This window comes from Callorhinus ursinus, unplaced genomic scaffold (assembly GCF_003265705.2).
Source record: "Callorhinus ursinus isolate GAN/ISIS: 27379988/994484 unplaced genomic scaffold, GSC_fseal_2.0 scaffold110, whole genome shotgun sequence".
Lineage (NCBI taxonomy): Eukaryota > Metazoa > Chordata > Mammalia > Carnivora > Otariidae > Callorhinus > Callorhinus ursinus.
The window spans coordinates 783734-806514 of record NW_027397172.1 but is presented as its reverse complement, the minus strand read 5'-3'; the positions used below and the strand labels follow the sequence as shown (position 1 = coordinate 806514).

At 46.3% G+C, this 22781-nt stretch overlaps 1 protein-coding gene across 6 annotated transcripts in view; it reads right to left on the bottom strand.

Annotated features, from left to right (window-relative positions):
• Positions 1-22781, bottom strand: part of UBE2L3 (ubiquitin conjugating enzyme E2 L3) — a 57634-nt gene that overhangs the window by 32715 nt on the left and 2138 nt on the right. For 5 of the 6 annotated variants that reach the window (XR_012377135.1, XM_073889611.1, XM_025857286.2 and 2 more), the window contains exon 2: positions 6596-6691. The exons of the other annotated variant lie outside the window; for it this stretch is intronic. Coding sequence is in view for 4 of the 5 variants with exons in the window: in XM_073889611.1 (XP_073745712.1) it covers positions 6596-6691 (96 nt within the window). In the remaining variant the exon portion in view is untranslated. The remainder of the gene's footprint in view (positions 1-6595; positions 6692-22781) is intronic. 6 annotated transcript variants of the gene reach the window in all.

Sequence of the window (22781 nt, the reverse complement as noted above, 5' to 3'; positions counted from 1 at the left end):
CACATCATATAGCTGATAAAGGTTTAATATCTATAACATATAAAGGACTCCTACAACTCAAAGACAAGGAAAGGAGAACACAAACACCCAACTAAAAATGTTTATAGCTGCTTTATTCATAATTGCTAAATTTGGAAGCAAACAAGATGCTCTTTAGTAGGTGAACAGATAAATAAACTGGTATATCCAGACAACAGAATATTATTCAATGCTAAAAAGAAAGCACTATCAAGCCATGAAAAGACATGGAGGAAACTTAACTGTGTATTATTATAACTGAAAGAAGCCAGTCTGAAAAAGACTATACATATTGTGTGATTCCAATCAAATGACATTCTAGAAAAGGCAAAATTATGAAGACAGTAAAAAGATTAGTGGTTGCTGTGGGTGGGCATAGGGCAAGGGATAAGGGGAGAGGGGCAGGGAAGAATGAAAAAGCAGAATACAGAGGATTTTAGGGCAGTGAAAATAGTCCGTATGATACTATGATAATGGCTATGTGCCATTATACATTTTTCCATACTCATAGAATATACAACACCAACAATGAATCCTAATGGGTTTAGGGGATTATGATGTGTCTATGTAGGTTCATCAATCGTAACAAATATACCACTCTGACAGAGAATGTCCATAATAGGGGAGGTTAGGCATGTGTGGGGCCAGGAGGTATGTAAGAAATCTCTATCCCTTTCTCTTAATGTTACTGTGAACCTAAAACTCTTTTAAAAAACTTAAGTCTTGGGGGACCTGGGTGGCTCAGGTTAAGTGTCTGACTCTTGATCTCAGCTCAAGTCTTGATCTCAGGGTCAATCCCCCTGCTAGGCTCCACACTGGGCATAGAGCCTACTTTAAAAAAAAGGAAAAAAGAAAGAAAACAAAAGAGGGCAAAGACCTTGCTTGAATTAACATTTCACCAAAGAACTATACAAATGGCCAACAAGCACATGAAAAGATAATCAACATACATAGTCATGAGGAGAAAAAAAAAAATCAAAACCACATGAGATACCACTTCACATCTACTGGAATGGCTATAACTTTTTTTTTTAATAGTTATTCATTTTCTTTTTTTTTTTTTTTTTAAAGATTTTATTTATTTGACAGAGAGAGACACAGCGAGAGAGGGAACACAAGCAGGGGAAGTGGGAGAGGGAGAAGCAGGCTTCCCGTGGAGCATGGAGCCCGATGCGGGGCTTAATCCCAGGACCCTGGGATCATGACCTGAGCTGAAGGCAGACGCCTAACGACTGAGCCACCCAGGCGCCCCTGGCTATAACTTTTTAAAAAAGTAAAATAACAAATGTTGGTGAGGATGCAGGAAAATTGGAACGCTTGTGCACAGGCCAGCCACTGTGAAAATCAGTTTGGCGGTTCCTCAAAAAGTTTAAAAACATGGCATTACCCTATGATCCAGCAATTCTACTCCTACATATACACCCAAAAGAATTGAAAACAGGGACTCAAGCAGACATTTGTATGCCAATGTTCACAATAGCCAAAAGGTAGAAACCACCCTAGTTTCTTCTGTTTTACCCTAGTTTCCATCAACAGATGAATGGATAAACAAAATGTGGTATAAAAACAAAGTGGAACATTATTCATCCATAAAAAAGGAATGATGTTCTGGTTCGTGGTACCATGTAGATGACCCTGAAAAAATTATGCTAAGTGAAATAAGCCAGATCAAAAGGACAAATATTATATGATTTATATGAAATACCTACAATAGGTAAATTCATAAAGACAGTAGTTTAGAGGTTCCCAGGGGTTGGGAGGCCACAGGGAGTAGGGTGTTATTACTGAATAGATACAGAGTTTCTTTGAGTGATGAAAAATTTTGGAAATAGACAGTGGTGGTTGCACATTTTGAACATAATGTCACTGAATTGTATACTTACAAATGGCAAACTTTATGTTAAGTGTATTTTACCACAATAAAAACAATGAAGCAAAAAAATTTTTAAATTTTAAGAGAAACTTTCAAGTTAAGAATTCTTGAATAGGGGCAGCACCTGGGTGGCTCAGTTGTTAAGTATCTGCCTTTGGCTCAGGTCATGATCCCAGGGTGTTGGGATCGAGCCCCACATCGGGCTCCCCGCTCCCTAGGAAGCCTGCTTCTAATGTCTCTGCCAAATAAATAAAAAATCTTAAAAAAAAAAAAAAGAATTCTTGAATAAACAAAAGAAAGAAAATAGTAAGCTGAAAAATATTTTTCCTAAACACAAAGGACTAATATACAGAATTCCTACAACTCAACAAAGCAGCATACTAAAACTCCGATAGATTATGGAAATATAAACAGTCAATAAATTAATAACAAAACCTTCAACTACAATAACAAAATTAGAAATCCACATTACTATGATCTGAATGTTTGTGTAGCCCCAAAAGTCATACATTGAAAACTTGATGCCTAGGGTGATGGGTGTTAAGAGGGAAGCGGATTAGATCATTAGGGAAGAGCCCTCATGAATGGGATTAGTACCTTATAACAGGCCCTAGAGAGCTAACTTGCTCCTTCTGCCACGTGGAGGATACAGGGGAAGTGTGTGACCAAGAACAAGGCCCTCCCCAGACTGGCACTCTGATCTTGACTTCCAGCTCCCAGAACTGTGAGAAATTTCTACTGTTATAAACCAACGAGTATCTGGTATCTTGTTCTATAACAGCCTGAATGGGACTAAGACACAAATTCAATCTAGTACTTTTGCACCTACCACACTGGCAACAATGATTTCTTTCTGCATGCTTGTTTCATAGGCTCTTTGCTACATACTGCCAAATAGTTTTGCAGCAAGCCCCACAAAGGCTTTAATAGTAAGAGTGAGACCAAGCGGGTGCCTGGGTGGCTCAGTTGGTTAAGCGACTGCCTTCGGCTCAGGTTATGATCCTGGAGTCCCAGGATCGAGTCCCGCATCGGGCTCCCTGCTCAGCAGGGAGTCTGCTTCTCCCTCTGACCCTCTTCCCTCTCGTGCTCTCTCTCTCTATCTCATTCTCTCTCTCAAATAAATAAAATCTTTAAAAAAAAAAAAAAAAGAGTGAGACCAAGCATTCACATACACGCACTTACTGAACTTTGACAACAACCAGAAACATGAGTACTCCTTTTAGATGTGAGGATACTGGGACAAACTGCTTAACTTGCTAGAGATCCCCAAACCAGTCAGGGGCAGGGCTAGGGTTCTCACCTGGGGCAATCAGACCCCACATCCTGGGGGCTTTAATAACACCTAGCAACCTCCATGAAGGACAAGGACATGCGCAGGCACTGGTTAAGACAGTGCCCTTAAGAGTATAAACTGGCACAACCTTTCTTGGAAATAATTTGACAATACACAGGCTTACAGATATATTTAATATAATCCTCTTCCTCCTGGTCAGACTACAGTATCTTAATATCAAACATAAAATACGGGCACCTGGCTGGCTCAGTCAGCAGAGTGTGTGACTCTTGATCTCAGGGTTGTGAGTTTGAGTCCCATGTTGGGTATGAAGGTTACTTTAAAAAACTAAAATCTTAGGGGTGCCTGGGTGGCTCAGTTGGTTAAGTGACTGGCTTCGCCTCAGGTCACGACCCCAGGGTCCTGGGATTGAGCCCCGCATCAGGCTCCCTGCTCGGCCGGAAGCCTGCTTCTCCCTCTCCCACTCCCCCTGCTTGTGTTCCCTCTCACGCTGTCTGTGTCTGTCTCTCTCTGTCAATTAAATAAATAAAATCTTTAAAAAAAAAATCAAACCTAAAATAAAGATGCTCACTAAGATTTTCACATACAGATGTTCATGGATAAATTATCTTAAAAATGGAAAAACAATCCAAAATTAAGGTATGATTGAATAAATGATAACACAAATATTATGGGATATTGTACAGTTATCAAGTTATGTTCACAAGGAGTTCGAGGTAAATGACTAAATGATGAAAATATGTGATAATTATGAAACTATCAATAGTCCATTAAAAATTGCAGTAAAAAGACTAGGAGGAATATGCTAATGGTTAAGAGTGAACATGTTCATTGGGTAAGAAATTTGAGAAGGCTCACCACCATGCCTCCAGTTCCTGAACAGCAGGTGCCCAAAAACTTACTGAATTTCTTCATGATAGGATTACGAGATCATTTTCTTCCTTAGCTATCACCTCTGAATTTCAAATGAAAAAAAATTATATAAAAACAAACATTTAAAGGGAATAAGCCTGAAGTGCCATGGTAACAGTGAAATGTCTCGAGGAAGCACCACATCTGGTTCACTCCCATCTTCCCTCTCTGGGGGGTCTGGGTCTGCCCCTTCTCTGAGCTACAACTAGGTCATCTTTACTAAGCTGCTCCCTGAGGACCAGTACCAGGTGGTCAAGGCATGCGTCTGGACTACTATGCCTTTACTCTCAGGCCCTGCTTTCACCCCAGCAGGGTGGACCCTCAACTCAAGTATGCTGCATTCTACCAGACAGTCTCCACCTTGGACTTATGAAACCATAGCCCATTCCACAGGCTCCACCAACAGGACATCAGAGGGAGGCCTTGGGGCATGCTCTGGGCAGAGCCTGATGACAGCCACCTACCCTTGGAGCCGGCCTGCACTCTCAGGCCACTGAGATCACAGGGCAGACTGCCCAAATCTGACTGCTCAAAACCGTCCCACTCATTTTTTTTTTTTTTAAGATTTTATTTATTTATTTGACAGAGAGAGAGACAGCAAAAGAGGGAACACAAACAGGGGGAGTGGGAGAGGAAGGAGGCTTCCCGCAGAGCAGGGCCTGATGCGGGGCTCAATCCCAGGACCCTGGGATCATGACCTGAGCCGAAGGCAGACGCTTAATGACCGAGCCACCCAGGTGCCCCAGTCGTCCCACTCATTCTTACCATTTTTCAAAAGATCCATGGATTAACTCTTCTTCTATCAGTAGGATACAAAAATCTCAATTAGAAAAGGGACAGGTCAGATGGTCCTGGCCATCCTTCCACTTGGCACCTAACAATTCCCTACAGCAGGTAAGCCGTGCGGTCACCGGCTAAACCCTCCTAGCCAGGGGCTCCTCTACCATCTCCACACTGTGCCCTGAGTCCCACCATCTCCAAGCCTGGAGAAATCTCAAGGACTCACCCTCAAAACCAGACTGGATGCTCCCACATTTAAAATTTCTGAGTGTGTACTGAAACACTACAAAAGCATATCTTTCCTTCGTTATTCAAATGATCACGAAAATAAAGCATGAATCCAATAGCTGCTGTTCAAGTTGCAAGGACTTTTAAAACCGGCAATGAGAAGAAAACATCTACAGCAAGCATATTCCGTGTTCCGCTTTGGTTAAAGTAGCCAATCTGCCCATAAGGAAAGATTCTGCACAACAATGTAGGGCAGGGACAGGCACAGGAAAAGGGCCTGAGGCTCATGGGCAAAGTGGGGATGAAAAGAGGAGGCAGTGGAGACAGAAGAACAGAAAGGAAGGGAGCACTCCAGATGAAGTCCTGGTCGGGAGCTGGGGAGACTAGAAGGCACATGGCATCCAAGTGAGGCCACCTCATGGACAAATGGTGTGGTTCTGGGGAGAGGGCAGGAATAGAGGCAAGGACAGGACTCCATGTACAGCAATAATCTAGTCATCTATGATGCTGGAAGAAGCAGGGGCCCCAAGAAACAGCACGAGAGAAAGGCAGGGGACTAAACAAGGTCCGTGTCTAAGAGCTCAGAGGAAGCAGCAGCAGGACAGCAGTAAGTGGCACAAGGTCACAGAACCAGGGGCTGCATAGGCTCCAAAGGCTCGAGAGGCAAGCGGGCTCTAGGGCTGCTGAGCCTGAGGCGTGAGAACAGAGGGGAGCCCACGTGCTCAGTGTGAGGTGGTGCCAGGAGGGTGGGAGAAACTGGGATTGCAAACTGGAGTTAGTACAGGACGAGGCTCTCAAGGGGTGAGGAGATGAAAGGATGGAGAAAGAGCAGACACTAAATCAAGAGGACAGGAAGGCCATTGTTAGGAGCAAGCCTGAGCCCATCTGAAGGCAGACGTCTGTGAGGCAGAGGGAGAAGGAACTGTGGGGGTCAGAAAGTAGAGGCAGAAGCCCCAAACAAGACAATGGGTGAGGGGACCGGGTAGGCCATTAGGCAAAGGGATTTGAAACCAACGGAAGGCACATACTGGAGGGTACCAGGAATAAAGCCTGGAACGCAAGTGTCCAGAGGGTTAGACACACAGATGCAAAACCAGGCAGGGAAGCAAAGAAAAGATCTAGATGGGAACGGCTGCCATCTCCCAAGAGAGGTCAGAGAAGGCAGCCCCGTCTGGACAAACGGGGCCAGGCACAGAGAAGCCAGGGAAGACAGGGGCACAAAAACATGCTCCTTTCCCCTGGCAATATCCACAGACATGGAAAGCTCAGGGGGCCCCCCCCAGAATGTTACAAAACCAGTGCAAAGACAGGATTCTACTCACGCACCTGAGGCTAAGGTCCCTGCCTCGTTATATCCTAGAGTGACAGCCCGCTTCTGTGATCTACTGGCTGCCTCACCTAAGAGCCTACTTGGGAGCAGAGAGGTAAGCCCAACACGCACATCACCTTGAAGAATAATCTGGTAAGAAGTGGAAGTGTTCAATACTCACAGGAACAATAAGCCCTTGCCAAGTCAATAAATTAGCTTCATCAACCTGGATGTTACGGAAGTTTTTCATTCCACATTTGCGGATTTCTTCAAGCTCCTGTTGATTAACAAAGCATAAAGGGGTGTCAAACAGGGGAAAGCACCACACATTAAGATCCCTCCTGACTCCCTCAAATTAAACTGAGTGCCAACACTACTGATGACCAAATTTCAGAGTGTGGACTAGTCTGCGCCCGGTCTGGTTAAGAGGCCTGGAGCCACAATGTCCCCTCAAACCCATGCCCCAGACCTAGACAGGCCCCCACCTCAGTGACCCCACAGAACTTAGTGGGATAGATAACTGCCTTCTGCAGACATATCGCCTCCTCTTGGGGCTGGTCACCAGACCTCTGCTTGAATACCCTCAGACCCCTGCACAGGGCAGCCATGCAGCAGGGGTGCAAGAAAGGTGCTACAGACCTGACTCCTTCCAACCAAGATTTATTAAGCTATGAGTCAGATGCCGAGGACTAGGAGCAAACACATACCCTCCAGGTTTTCTACCCAGGGCATAAGTGTGATTTCAGATCTCCGACTCAGCATGGACACTCGGCAAAGAGAACAACTATCCAGACTGGGATGGGGAGGGGGACAGGAGCCTTTCACTGGCCCTCCGTTTCCTCGGCTTCAAAACAGTAGTTAAGACCCAGAGCTGAACACAATGAAGGGGAAACCCTGTTGTATGCAACAGAACCCTTTGCAAACGAGGGATTATTATACAAACTGTCCATGCAGCAAATGCCACTTCGTCCAGAAAGCATGGCCACGGGGACTAACCACTTCAGGGCCCTGCCTGAGAGGTCTTTAGTCTACAATTGTCTGTCACTTGTTTTTCAACTGTGCACCACTGCTTATGCAACAACTCCAGTCAACATCCAGCAAACATTATGACCCAAGACCCAATGTGGGCCGGCCTGCTCACATTCCCAACATTCCTCCATTCTCAGACCCCTGCAGTGACACAACCCCTCCAAAGTCCCAACCTGGCCTCTTGTCCTTGGTACACAAGCCTCCTCTGCATCTCTTGGGTACCTTCTTCTGCATCCCTAGAGCACCACCCAGCTAAGGAGGCAGGACAGCTTCCTCAATGGCCCTGGCTTCCTCCTTGTTGGTCTAGCCCATGCACCCTTTTGCAACTGAGAAGCCCCTCCCTGTGTGGTGTGGCTCACAATGGCACAGAGGCTCCGAACCAGCCTCTCCATAAAGCCCAAAAGATCCTCTGCACCCCACATTCCCATCACACAGGCAACAGTTCACAAGGTCCCCTGGGGAAACAATTCCAGAGGAAGTAGGAACTGAGCCAGCGTTATAGGTTCTAAGTAGGAGGATGTATGTGTGCTCGGCATGGTGCAGGCTGAGAAGGACAGTGTCTCAAATGAACAGACAGTTGGGACATGCTGGTGCTTCATGGCAGGCGACACACCCGACCAAGTTTCTTCCCACAGAGTGCTGCTGCTTGTCAAGCCTAGCTGCCCACCACAACCATCTGGGCTTAGGCCCCAGCCCTGGAAATTCTGGTCCAGCAACTGTGGGGTGGAGTCTGAAATGTGGATTTTTAACAAGCTATGCAGTGAGAAGAGAGAGCCACTGCCACTGAGAGAAGAGCTCCATTTCTAAGCAACGCTCAGCTTCCATAAGGAAGCTAGTTGCAGTGGTTGTGGCCCCTGCAGTGGCGAAGGTGTGGTCTGGCCCCTCCTCCTGAGCCTGCAGGAAGGACAGTACGGAACCTAAGAGACCACTCAACCTGCCAACTGCCATCTGGTCCTCCTGCTAATGATCAGGATTCATCAGAAACGCTCCCCTGGGGACAATGAAACCTTCAGGAGGGGTAATAAATAAATCTCACTCTACCACTCTGTCCCACTCCCCAAACAGCATATAAGTTCCATGAGGACAAGCTTGAGGGCAGGGATCTAAAAGGCCCAGGAGCTCATGGTCATGTTCAAACACTTGCTTAATTATCAGGATAGTGAAGGGAAAGGAAGCTGGGGGTTGGGGAGGGAAAAAAGGCTCTGGGATGGGAAAGGCTCTCCATGTATTTGATTTTATGGTCCCTGGTACAAGATACTAGAGTAAGATTTCCAGCTAGAGACAAATCCTACCAAGCTATCAGAAATGTTTTAAACCAAGTATAGGCAGGAAAACAATTCCAGACAGAACTTTGAAACTGGACAACCAATGAGATTATATTCAATTTTCATGGAAGGAAATTAGTTTTAAAATAATCTGTACATATACTCTATAGCTTCAGAAATCCACATACTAACAATAGGAAGTATCAGTAATAAACCCAAGAAGGTAAATTTCAAAAGAATTACAAAAATATGGCAAGATGAGACTCAACTGTAAGATGGCAGTGAAAACCTGCACCTTACTCAAGAAGGGAGGAAGGAGGGGGCACTGTGGGCAGGGGTGCAGAGAGGGCACCTACTGGTGCTCTGATATCAAGAGATATATGAACACTGGGGCCCTCAGCTGGCTCAGTCGGTACTCAACTCAATCTCAGGGTCATGAATTCAAACCCCACACTGGGCATGGAGCCTACTTAAAAAAAGAGAAAGAGAGAGAAAAAGATACATGCACAAAGATAAAAACCTTACTGAGGGAGAGGATGCCATCCCTCCTACCCCCTGCCAGAGAGGAAGGGTGACACTAATGTTGGCAGAACTGGGAGACTCAAGGACTCCAAAGCTTGGTTATCAATTGCTGGTGATCAGATAAACTCTCAATTTACCTTGCTGTCAAGTTAAGCTCACCAAAGAGCGGAAGAGGCAACCTCCTTTGCATAATTCTAACCAACAAGGAAGAAGTGATTATAAGGCAGAAGTGAGAGAAACCAAGACAAACAAGCAAGCAAGCAAGCCCTATAATCTCCAGGGAATGTTGGGCAGTCCTAGGAGAGCCTTTCTCAACAGGGTGGCGCCGGCATCCAGGCAGGACTCTGCACTTGAGCATCCCGAGCCCTGCCCATTACATGCCAAGCATTTTGACACCACCCCACCCTGATTTCCCAACATCCTCTAGAGCCCCAGCTGCTGAGAACCCCTGACACCATCAGTGGCCCGGATGCTAAAAGTCCTGCATTGCACAAGGAGGTCCTCCAGTCAAGAACTGTTAGGCCCCAAATGCCAATCACACCTTCACCAAGAACAACTTGAAGAAGATGGATTCAAGTCATTCAGAGAAAAAAGACAGATTGATATGAAGGTCTGAGACTCGAAAAGGCAAGATGACTTGAGAGGCTTGACAAATCCTCAAGCAAAAGTGCACCCCTATAACTGAGAATGACCGTGAGAAGGAAGAACTGGAGAAGGAATTTAAAGAAACCAATGTAAATTCAGAATATAAATTCAAGAGGGTATTATTAGAAATGATGGAAAAAAAGGGACTTGACAAAGGAAAACTGAGAGTGGCCCAGCTCTAGAACAGAATCAGGAAGACCAAAGCCTCTAAGAATGACAGGAGCTTACAAAATATGCCCACAAAGGTTTGTTTCAGTTCTGCAAGAAGCTATCCTGGGTCAGCTGCTCCAGGCTGATGGCGCCATACTGACAAACCAAAAGAAGAGCACAAGGGAAAGCAGAACCAGCCAACTAGCTCATTCCTTCTCCCGGCAGGGGAGAGCAGACTTCCCAGCCAGGGCAAGTGGTGAAGGAGAAAGACAAAAATGCTTCTCAAAATGAGGTCTATTTCAGAACCCAGAGGTGGATCTCAGGGTATTGAGGGAACCCAAAAGAGCGTGAGTGTGCTGCCCAGCTCTTCAAAGGGGAAAGGCCCACTGCCTTGACTCCTGCCCAGAGACCCTAATGCCCATGCCAGGCCAGAGTGCAGCAAGCTCCAGAAACAGATCACTGCCTAACAGCCCCGAGGGACTAACAGGAGACAGCCCTGACCCCAGCAGGGTTGGACTACTCCTGCATGGAAGCTTCAGCTCATCCCTGAGAGGACAGCAGGAGACAGCTATACACAGTGGGCTCTCTGTCACACAACTACAATGTATGCATCTGAGTTTGGGCAAAGTACTCAACAAGGTCTTTTTTTTTTTTTTTTTTGGAGATCTACGATGGGTCCTGGAAAGGCAACCATTCAAAATCTCCCCAGACAGGGGCGCCTGGGTGGCTCAGTCAGTTAAGCGTCTGCCTTCGGCTCGGGTCATGGTCCCAGGGTCCTGGGATCGAGCCCCACATCAGGAAGCCCGCTTCTCCCTCTCCCACTCCCCCTGCTTGTGTTCCCTCTCGCTGTCTCTCTGTCAAATAAATAAATAAATAAATTTTTTAAAAAATCTCCCCAGACAACCCTCACACAGGACCTGAGAACCCTTCAGGAGCCAGTAATTCGTAACTAGCTTGTGACCACGGTCCGCTCTTTAAGAAATCCAGACAGATGTACAGAGGAAGAATCAGCTGTGAAAGCCAGAGCTCCTTCAGATGTCAAATCAACGCTATGGACAGCAAGTCACAAGGTCGGGGTGCTTATACAGTTTAAAAAAGCATATTCGAGGGTGTCTGGGTGGCTCAGTTGGTTAAGCAAATGCCTTCGGCTCAGGTTATGATCCTGGAGTCCCGGGATTGAGTCCTGCCATCAGGCTCCCTGCTCAGCAGGGAGTCTGCTTCTCCCTATGACCCTACCCCCTCTTGTGCTCTCTCTCTCTCAAATAAATACAATTTAAAATAAATAAATAAAAAAGCATATTCGACAGCATCCTGTAATTTCATATTTGTTGAATGGAAAAGAGCACACTGTACCCCTAAAGGAACCACAGAAAGTAAAGCTGAGTGCCATCTTATTGGCTGTTGAGATGAGGTTAGAAGAGCAGAGAAACCCTATTCTAGGAACCTGGAGGTCAGAGCAAGGGAGGCCCAGCAAGCAACAGCAGAGGGTAATCGGTGCATGGAAGAGAGGATGTCAGGCCTTGAAGGATGGGGAAAAACCAAACCACTGCAGAGAAGAGAACAGGTGTGTCCGTGTGTTAGAAACGTATGCAGAGCCGTGGAAGGAAGAAATCACCGGGTGTGTTTGGGAAGCAGCTGGGAGCCAAATTTGGCTGGAGTGTTAACTAATGTTGGGGGACTCTCAATCAGAGAGTGCACCCAAAGGCCCCAGGGGAGTTATTCAGCACTCATATGCAGAGAGGAAGGGCAGAGAGAGAGGGCGGAGGGAGAAAGCCTGAATCGTGCCTAGGCCTCCTTCTAGACCTGCAGAATCAGAATCTCCAGAGCAAGGCTGGGCACCTGTGCCAGGGGATCCCCCAGTGACAGTGAGGCGCACCCCTGCTTAAGAACCACCATGCACGGGCGCCTGGGTGGCTCAGATGGTTAAGCGTCTGCCTTTGGCTCAGGTCATGACCCCAGGGTCCTGGGATTGAGTTCAGCATCGGGCTCCCTCCTAGGCGGGGAGCCTGCTTCTGTCTCTCCCTCTGCCTCTCTCTGACTCTCATGAATAAATAAACAAAACAGTAAAAAAAAAAGGGGGGGGCGCCTGGGTGGCTGAGTCGGTTAAGCGACTGCCTTCGGCTCAGGTCATGGTCCTGGAGTCCCGGGATAGAGTCCCGCATCGGGCTCCCTGCTCAGCAGGGAGTCTGCTTCTCCCTCTGACCCTCTTCCCTCTCATGCTCTCTATCTCTCACTCTCTCTCTCAAATAAATAAAATCTTAAAAAAAAAAAAAAAAGGAACCACCATGCACGGGACACCTGGATGTCTCTGTTGGTTAAGCGTCTGCCTTTGGCTCAGGTCATGATCCCAGGGTCCTGGAAGAGTCCCGCATCGGGCTCCTTGCTCAGCAGGGAGTCGGCTTCTCCCTCTACCCTTCTCCCCTGCTCGTGATCTCTCTCTCTCATTCTCTCTCAAATAAATAAATAAAGTCTTAAAAAACAAAACAAAACCACCATGCTCATCCAATCTGGTCTTTTACAAAGGAAGACACTGAGGCCCTGATTAATTCACTGTCATTTCCATGACTAGAAATAAGCTCCTAAAAGAGCTAACACCTCCCACTGAGCCAGGCACACAGAAGCAATGTAAGGAATCCTTTTTACTGCAACAAGTCTGTGGTAACAGAAACCTGGAAATCTTTCTGAACTTTTTTTTAAAAAATGAACACTTACTATGACTTACATTGCTTATTTTACTGTTCTCTGTTCTAAAGATTCCTATAGACAAAAAAATCAGTATTTTGCAAACCCCAACCGTTCTCTTCAACACTACTTTTATATATTATACAGAGAAACATGTTTTGATTTGACATGCAGTTGCTTCAACAGCTGTCAAATTGTCACTGAACTAGAAAGAGCAGAGGCCTCTGGAGCCAGACAGGCCTGGGCTTAAACCCCCACCCCACCCTTCATACCACCTGAAGCTCCAAGTCTTCCAGTAGTTTCACCTGAAAAATAGGAAACCAACCTCACAGGGCTCTACTGAGAATTAAAGAAACTTCATACGGTGCTTAACACTTAGCACCCCTGATAGATAATTAATGTTAGCTTCATGCCCTTCCATAATTTTATCACCATAGTTCTTAAAATCCAAGACAGTGTCGAGGCACCAACATACATTCCCTACTCTACACAACAGGGAATAGACTCGGTATGGCGTTGACAGCCTATGACCACAACTCATGGGGTCTTAAATTAGAAATGAATATGGGGCACCTGGGTGGCTCAGTCAGTTAAGCATCTGCCTTCAGCTCTCCCCTCCGCTCTCTGCCCTCCCCCCCTGCTTGTGCTCTTGCGTGTGCTCTCTCGCAAATAAAAAAGATTTGAGAGAGAGAGCGAGAGAGAGCATGTGTGCGCGCATAAGCAGGGGGAGCAGCAGAGGGAGAGGGCGAAGCAGGCTCTTCACTGAGCAGGGAGCTGATGCGGTACTCAATCCCAGGACCCTGGGATCATGACCTGAGAAAAAGGCAGATGCTTAACCAACTGAGCCACCCAGGTGCCCAAATAAATAATCTTTAAAGAAAAGTTTGTCAAGTTAAAAAAAAAAAAAGACATGAATATGTTTATAGCTGTTGGCACAAAGCTTTTCCAGAAATGACCTGATCAACTGTATCTCAATAAAAGAAAGAAAAAAAGAAAGAAGAAAAGGAAAAGAAAATGTAAGGTAAAGGAGTTGCTAAGAATATATCACCACCACACTCCCCCTTGGAGGGCAAGAGCTTAGTGTCATCACCTTCAAAATCCCAACAAAAAACAGAAATGGAAAGATAAAACAATAAAAAACACCATATAGAAATGGAGTGATGCTAGGGAACAGGTGGTCTTCTAGGAAAGAGCCGGTTATTTCTGGAGGTAATCTCCAGAAATTAAGATGCTACAGAAGGTGTGTGCCTTCAGTGCAGGAGACAGGCACCCAAAGCAGCCGTGTGAAAAGCAGGAGCAAGACCCTGAGAGAGAAGCGTGAGAGGTGGTTGGTTACAACAATACTCTGCAGGTGTTTACAACAGAATAGGACTGGAAGCTCACAACACCCCTGGAGACAGGCAGGTCAGGCTTATTTAGCTTCCTCTTAGAGATGGTAAAGCTAAAGTTCAGAGAGGCCCAAGTCACAGGCCTTTTACAGGGTACGGCCAGGACTAGAGGCAGAAGTAGAATCTCTCAGCCACACAAAGCAGTGGGTGAGGGTGGTGAAGACTTCCACTGCAAACAGGCAGCGAAGGGGCTCCTATTTCCTGAGCAGGATCCCGGGAGGGCTCAGTCTGCTCTGGAATAGCACTTCCCCAGATTTATGACAAAAGCACGAACATATACAGCATTTGCCCTAACCCTTCACAGCTGGTCATTAAGTGTTTACGTTGTGCAAGAAACGTTTCTAGGCTCCTCTTGTCCAGGCAAAATGAAACCTGGCAGATGGAGCTGCATGTCTAAGGGAAAGTGACACAAACCTGCCTTAAATCTAAGTACAGTATCACTCTCAAGTACCAGCTACACAACTGGTGGGACATTAATAATTTGAAAAAACTACTTCCTGCTTTTTTGTGTGACAGGAGCCAAGTAATAATTTTGACAGAAATGTGCTTTCCAAGCTTGCACAAAGCAACCGGTGGCAATGACACTAAATCATGACTTTAATAATTCCAAAATACTATACATCTAAACATAAGGTTTCAGAGCCCCCCAAACACGATTCTCTTATTTCAATGAATACTCAGGAAAGGAGGCGGGACCCACAACAACAAATCACCCCTTCCATGGGTCAGCAGTATACCATCTTACACTTAGTTATTACCACAACTAATGCAACAGAAACGAGTCCATAGCAGAAGTTAAGATCTGAACTCAGGTCCCTGTTATTCGACCACAGCACACTGCTCCAGGGTGGTGGGCCACTTCTCAAGAGGTCATTCTAAGAGGACATGGCTGAAGAGAATATTCAGAACAGGCTTATAGGAATGCACTGCCCACACACCTCCAGAAGAGCATGGTCCCGGTCCCAGCTGAGTGGGCTCTGACGCCAGCTCCACACACAGTCAGCTTCCGGATGTCGGCCTTGCCCCTGGAATAGGTTTCTGTCCCCATCTGAACATGGTTGTACCTGGCATTCTTGACCTATGTCACATATAGGAGTCTAGCACCCCAGCACGAGTGACCGGAATGGGAACCCCATGTGGAAAACACATGGCAGGTCTCTTTCTGTAAGGTTAGCTCTCCTGTGCTGAGTTTTCTTAACAAGAGGTACACTGGTGTGAAGGAGATATTTTACTAACCCTGTCAGAAGGGACCCAGAGGCGGGCACCTGGGTTGGTTAAGCGACTGCCTTCAGCTCAGGTCATGATCCTGGAGTCCCGGGATCGAGTCCCACATCGGGCTCCCCGCTCAGCGGGCAGTCTACCTCTCCCTCTGACCCTCCCCCCTCTCATGCTCTCTCTCTCTCATTCTCTCAAATAAATAAATAAAATCTTTAAAAAAAAAAAAAAAAGGAAGGGACCCAGAGGCTGTTCAACTTCTGAGTTGTACCCATTCTCCAATCCTGTGACAGAGTCAGGCCGCCTCCCCTCTCAGAAAGACAGAGCACCACCATGAGCACTGGATTTGACATTACTGATTGCTTTGCCGGCAAATGTACCTGCTGGGCCAAGGGCTGTCAAAACAGTATTTCACTCCTCGGCTGAACTATGCTGGTAAAGAAGCAGGAACAAAATCTGACCGAGATCATGAAGTACAGAAAACTACAATCAACAGAGACCTGGAAATGTTAAAAACTGAACAAAACCTAAACCACCACCTAACCTGAAATGAATTCTCCTCCTCTCCACCATGTCCTTCCTTAAAAACCAAAAGCAGCCATGTGAAGAGCAGGAGCAAGACAGAGAGCAGTGAGGCCTGGGCAGTGAGTGTGCCCAGCTCCACTGTGAGCCTGTGGGTGGTGGCCCCCAAGCCTCAGCCTGTCTGTCAAGGGGGCCCCTCGCAGCTCTGGAATTCTAAACAGACTATGCAAAGGGCCAGGAGGAAAAGCGGAACAGCCACCAGAAGCAACCTTCCTTAACTTTCTGCTTCAGGGCTAAAAGAGAAGACAAAAAGCAACAGCATTATTTCTGGACCTGCAACTACTTATTTAAGAGTGTCCTTCAGGGCGGATCAGTCAGTTGAGCATCCGTCTCTTGGTTTTGGCTCAGGTCATGACCTCCGGTTTGTGGGATCAGACCAGCATCGTATTCTCTCCCTTTCTCTCCCTCTCCTTGCACGCATGTGTGAGCTCTCTCACTCTCTTTCTCAAATAAATAAATAAAATCTCTTAAAAAAAGAGAGAGAGAGAGAGAGAGTTCCCTTCAAATTCCCACCCCCTCCTCCCAGCTCAGCACCTTTTGGTGCCTTCCATTGCACCTGGGCTCATCTTTGGACACAGTCACGGTCACTGCACTGCACATAATACACACAGGACAGGAAGAAATAATACAAGGGTGAGATTCTAAGATACTGGGAAGACAAATTTTGAATTCAAGAGCTTTTCAATTTTGCTGGGAAAAGTATACATTTTTGAACAAAGACACATTCACACAGCTGTCTCAAGAAACCTCTTGCTAACCTTAAGGAACAGGTTATTTCAAGAGGCAAGAGGGCGCCTGGGTGGCTCAGATGGTTAGGCGTCTGCCTTCGGCTCAGGTCGTGATCCCAGGGTCCTGGGATCGAGTCCCACATCGGGCTCCCCGCTCCTCTGGAGCCTGCTTCTCCCTCTGCCTCTCTCTCTCTCTCTCTCTCTCTCTGATGAATAAATAAATAAAAAGTTAAAAAAAAAAAAAGAGGCAGGAGAGAGGGGAGGGAAAGAGAATGGGCTCTGCCTATGGTGAGAGCATGTCCAGGCATGCTGCCCCTACCTGGCCCAACCCACCTTTTCAGCACTGAGCTCTCCCCTCCTGACAGGCTGCTCTCCTCACTGCCCTGGGATGTATCTTGCTGACTCCCCATAATAATAATAACCTACAGGTATCTCACACTTAGGATACGCTAAGCACTCTCCAGAACATGTGATATATACTAATTTAGTTCACTTTCACACACAGGTGAAATAAACTAACACAAAGAGATTAAGTAACTTGCCCAAGTTCCTCCAATTAAGATGTGGCAGGCCCAGGATACGTAATCTCCAGAAGCTCTTTTTTTTGTTTTTTTAAGATTTTATTTATTTATTTGACAGAGCAGGAGAGCACAAGCAGGAGGAAGAGCAGGCAGAGGAAGAAGCAGGCTCCCTGCTGTGCAGAGAGCCCGGCATGGGGCTCGACCCCAGGGCCCTGGGATCATGACCTAAGCCAAAGGCAGAAAGATGCCTAACCAACTGAGCCACCCAGGCGCCCCTCCAGAAGCTCTTAACCAATATACTGTATTCTTCCTCTCGATAGCTTTACCCTGAATGAAAGACCCTTTCCTCCCCTCTTTTTACCGGGGTGAGGGTTAGGTTTATCTATGCCTTTGAGGACATACAGGAAGAGGCTGGCTAGAGGAAACCTGGAGACAAAAGCTCTCACATGTGAGAAGCCTGCTGCTTTCTCCTGGATCCTGAAGCTAAGGATACATCTGACCCCCTCAACTGAAAGGCCCAGGCATCTCTTGCCACCTGTCCTTAAACACATCAGCATTGCCCTCCGCAACGCCCCTTCATGGAGAGACAAGTCTTCCAGTGGCTGGCCGGAGAACTTAGCCCTGACCTTGTGCTGTCCCTTTCTTAGGTTTTAGTTAGGCCAGCTCTGAGGAATTTTCCAGAAGCACTGGGTAAGTGGCCTAGTTTTACCCAAGGTCAGAAGCAGGCAACCGTACTGGGAGGTAGGTGAACTGTCACCAGGGTTCCCCAGGGCATCTCTCATAGCCACTGCCCACATCCACTTTAAGGGATGAAAGCTACTTAACCTCACTGGCTGCCAGGCTCCTCCCCTCAACAACCCAAACCCTTGCTTATTCTTCAAGGGCCAGACCAAGTTCCACCTTCTTATTAATGTCAGAGGATCTTTCCCTCCCCTGTACTCCATTATTCAGCTGGCATACATTCAGCATACAGTGGACAGACCAGCACTTATTTGTTCTAGATGCATGCCGTTTTTCTCCCTCACTGAGCTCCTTGAGTGCAGAGCCAAAAGGTGCCCTGTGAACTGAGTCTTAAAGGACAAGAAATTACCCTGATGTAGAGAAGAGGCAGGAATGCCCATTAAGAGACCCAAGGGTGCAAAGCATGTTTAGGGGATCCCATGGGCAAGTGGGGGAAGAGACTGTCGAGACCAGACCTTGAAGGACATGCTAAGGTATGTGGGTTTTTAAATACGGAGCCCTGATCTCTTATATTTGGTTCTAATCTCTGAGAGCAGGGCCTGAGCCCGAGCACGTGCACTTCTCTTTGATGAACTGCTGGTTAGGAATCATGTGGGACTGAGGACAGACTGGTGAGGAATAAGAGGAAGCCACCGAGGAATCCGATGCAGGTGTCCTACCACAATGGACGGCCTCAACTAAGGGAGCAGTAGTGCATATTGAGAAAAGACACACAGACACCAGAGATAAAGGCCTAGTTCAGCAGAATCTGGCAGGTGCCTAGATGTGGGAAGAGGGGGCGAGGTGGGTTTCCCCAAGCTTCTTCCTTGGGTGACTGAGTAGACAAGTGGATCATTAAGGAAGGCAAGACAGGAGAAGCATGGGGCACAGGATCAGCTTGGACAACTACAGGTCTACATGCCATTCAAAGGGAAACTCTCAAGGCAGCTAGATACAAAGTCTGGGCTCAGGAGAGATATCTTGGGTTTCTCTAAGTTTAATCCCTTAGTGCTACAGCAAAGAAAATAGAAATATTTCTTGAACATTTAGTGGTACTTTTCAACAGAATGAGAATATGTCCAAGTGACTTGGTATAATACAATGCTAATTTGACAAACTCTTGATAGAGTTGTAACAAAATCAGAAGAGGTCCAAGTACCCTAAGACAAGTATTTTTGTTCTAGTATATAGACCCTTAAGAAGATGGCAAATGTTACAACAATTAAGTACCCTCTCTTTTCCCCAGGGCCTGTCCCAATTTTTTTTTTTCTTTTCCAATTTTCTTTTAATGGAGAACATTTACAATGAGTGCCACTAAGGGAGGCTGAAATAGTCCCAACTTAGTGGGATTTTACATTTAGAATAAAAAAAATACAATGCTTTTCTGAATTCCCCAAAACCCAGTGGATTCAGGACATTTATACTGGCATAGCATCATCTGGAAAACTCCCCTCACCGTCTGACACGCACAACACACCTACCAGACACACTCACTGCTCTGTCGTGTTAATTACCCAACTTCAGAGACCATAAACTTGTACTCAAAAGCAAACCAGTTTATTGCCTATGAATTCCAAGGAAAGAACTGTTATTTAATGACTCCTACTTATTCATGTGTAATTATGGACTGAGAGAAAGTACACCAATATGGAGTTCTGACTGAACATTATTTTTTTTAAAGATTTTATTTATTTATTTGAGAGATAGAGAGCACAAGACGGAAGAGGGTCAGAGGGAGAAGCAGACTCCCTGCCGAGCAGGGAGCTCGATGTGGGACTCGATCCTAGGACTCCAGGATCATGACCTGAGCCGAAGGCAGTCGCTTAACCAACTGAACCACCCAGGCGCCCTATTTTTTTTTCCAAGATTTATTTGAGAGAGAAAGAGTACATGCACATGAGCATGAGTGGGGGGAAGGGCAGAGGGAGAGAATCCCAAGCAAACTCCCCGCTAAGAGGGGAGTGATCCCGTGACCCATGAGATCATGACCTGAGCCGAAATCACTAGTAGGACGCCGATAGAGCAGCCCAGGCACCCTCTGACTGAACATTATTTAAATAGCATTAAAAGGCTGTTACAGGGTGCCTGGGTGGCTCAGTTGGTTAAGCAGCTGCCTTCGGCTCGGGTCATGATCCTGGAGTCCCAGGATCGAGTCCCACCATCGGCTCCCCGCCCAGTGGGGAGTCTGCTTCTCCCTCTGACCCTCTCCCCTCTCATGCTCTCTCTCACTGTCTCTCAAATAAAATCTTTAAAAAAAAAAAAAGGGCTCTTACAAATCTCAATTCCTTATCTTAACAGTTACACCGTAATAACTAATAAAATGTCACCCCTGCTTCTTAAATCCACAACTTTCCTCGCTTAGAAAAGCCCCTCTGGGAAGATACTCTCAGCTGGAGGGCCCTTAGGGGAGATGTGTGCAACTCAGAGGCTGAAAAGAAATGATCAGACTGCACAGGTGCCTGGGTGGCTCAGATGGTTAAGCATCTGCCTTCAGCCCAGGTCATGATCCCAGAGTCCTGGGATCAAGTCCCACATCGGGCTCCCTGCTCCTTGGGAGCCTGCTTCTCCCTCTGCCCCGCCCCTCTCTCTCATGAATAAATAAATAAAATCTTAAAAAAAAAAAGAAAGAAATGATCAGACTACAATCAATTTCCTTAACCACAGCTACAGGTTTCACTTCTGTAGCTATTTCTCTTCCTGATAGAAGCAATGGTTACAGGGGCGCCTGGGTGGCTCAGTTGGTTAAGCGACTGCCTTCAGCTCAGGTCATGATCCTGGAGTCCCGGGATCGAGTCCCACGTCGGGCTCCCTGCTCAGCGGGGAGCCTGCTTCTCCCTCTGACCCTCCTCCCTCTCATGTACTCTCTCTCTCTCTCATTCTCGCTCTCTCAAATAAATAAATCTTTAAAAAAAAAAAAAAGAAGCAATGGTTACATTCCCATTGTTGCCATCAATGCTGAATTTGCTGGTTCAAATTAATATGTATTTAATGTTTTATTAACATTGTAAGTCCTAAAAAGGGATGTGAAAAAGGCTACTCCTTTTGGCAAATGCTTTTTATTTTTTTTTTAAGATTATTTATTTTTGAGAGAGAGAGAGCGCAGGGGAAGGGGCAGAGGGAGAAGTAGACTCCCCGCTGAGCAGGGAGCCCGAAGTGGGACTCTCAGGAGCCTGGGACCACGACCTGAGCCAAAGGCAGACGCCTAACCAACTGAGCCACCTAGGCACCTGGCAAATGCTTTTTGTTTTTTTTTTTAAGATTGTATTTATTTATTTGACAGAGGGAGACAGTGAGAGCAGGAACACAAGCAGGGGGAGTGGGAGAGGGAGAAGCAGGCTCCCCGCTGAGCAGGGAGCCCGATGTGGGGCTTGATTCCAGGACCCTGGGATCATGACCTGAGCCGAAGACAGACGCTTAACGACTGAGCCACCCAGGCGCCCTGGCAAATGCTTTTTAAATTAAAGACTTAATCATACTCACCCTGCCTGAAATAACTTCTCAGCCCAATATATGCAAATCACTCTACTTTTAATAATGTATCTTATACTATCTGCAAACAGTCCATTGTTACAAAGATTTTACAAAGAAATCTTTGACTGTGAGTGTCCTGGATAATAGTTTTTGAGGAAATCTAAAGTTCTTTAAGATGTAATTCATTTGGGGGGCGCCTGGGTGGCTCAGTCGTTAAGCGTCTACCTTCGGCTCAGGTCATGATCCCAGGGTCCTGGGATCGAGCCCCGCATCGGGCTCCCTGCTCAGAGGGGAGCCTGCTTCTCCCTCTCCCACTTCCCTGCTTGTGTTCCCTCTCTCCCTGTGTCTCTCCCTGTAAAAAATAAATAAATAAATAAATAAAATCTTAAAAAAAAAAAGATGTAATTCATTTGGGGCGTCTCGGTGGCTCAGATGGTTAAGCCTCTGCCTTCGGCTCAGGTCATGGTCCCAGGGTCCTTCGATCAAGAGTCCCACATCCAGCTCCCTGCTAAGCGGAGAGCCTGCTTCTCCCTCTCCCTCTGCACCTCCCCCTGCTCATGCTCTCTCTCTGTCTCTATCTCAAATGAATAAAAAAAAAAAAATCTTTAAAAAAAAAGATGTAATTCATTTGATTTTTCAACATGTTTCATCACTGAAAACACCTTTTATTATTTCCAATCCACATATTGATTGACATGCATCAATAATTTGGGTTTGGGGCACCTGAGTGGCTCAGTTGGTTAAGCGACTGCCTTCGGCTCAGGTCATAATCCTGGAGTCCCTGGATCGAGTCCCACATCGGGCTCCCTGCTCAGCAGGGAGTCTGCTTCTCCCTCTGACCCTCTTCCCTCTTGTGCTCTCTCTCATTCTCTCTCTCAAATAAATTTAAAAAAAGTCTTTAAAAAAAATAGTATTTTGGGTTTGTTTTTCAAACTAACCAGCTTAAACCCTGACTCTCAGAGCCAATGACCTGCATCATGTAACCAGCATTCCTCTAGTGAACTGAAAGAATTTCCATCCACAACTCAATAAACTACATAGTCTTCCAAGCATCCTTGGAGTAAGAAAGGGGCGTGGACCTTGGGATTTGAAGCTAGGGAGATTTAACTTCTTATCTCTCCCCACCCCGGTCGACTTTCTACTCCACCTTAGGTAGCACTCAACCTATCAAAGCCTCACAATTCTCTCATTTGTAAAATAAAGATGACAATACGCTAACTCTAAGTGTTATTGAAAAGAATTAATGTAAATGATCTAGCACTTAAAAGCACTCAGTTATATGACACATTTTCTCTAAGCTCCAATTTTTTTTAAACACAAAAATAATTTAAAAACCACAGTTAACTCCCCTCTCAGACCCCTGGAAGCCTGGGAACCCCAAACTAGGTCAAATGGGGTAGACTAGGGGATACCATACAGGGATGAATTAGGTCAAGATTCCTGTCCTTG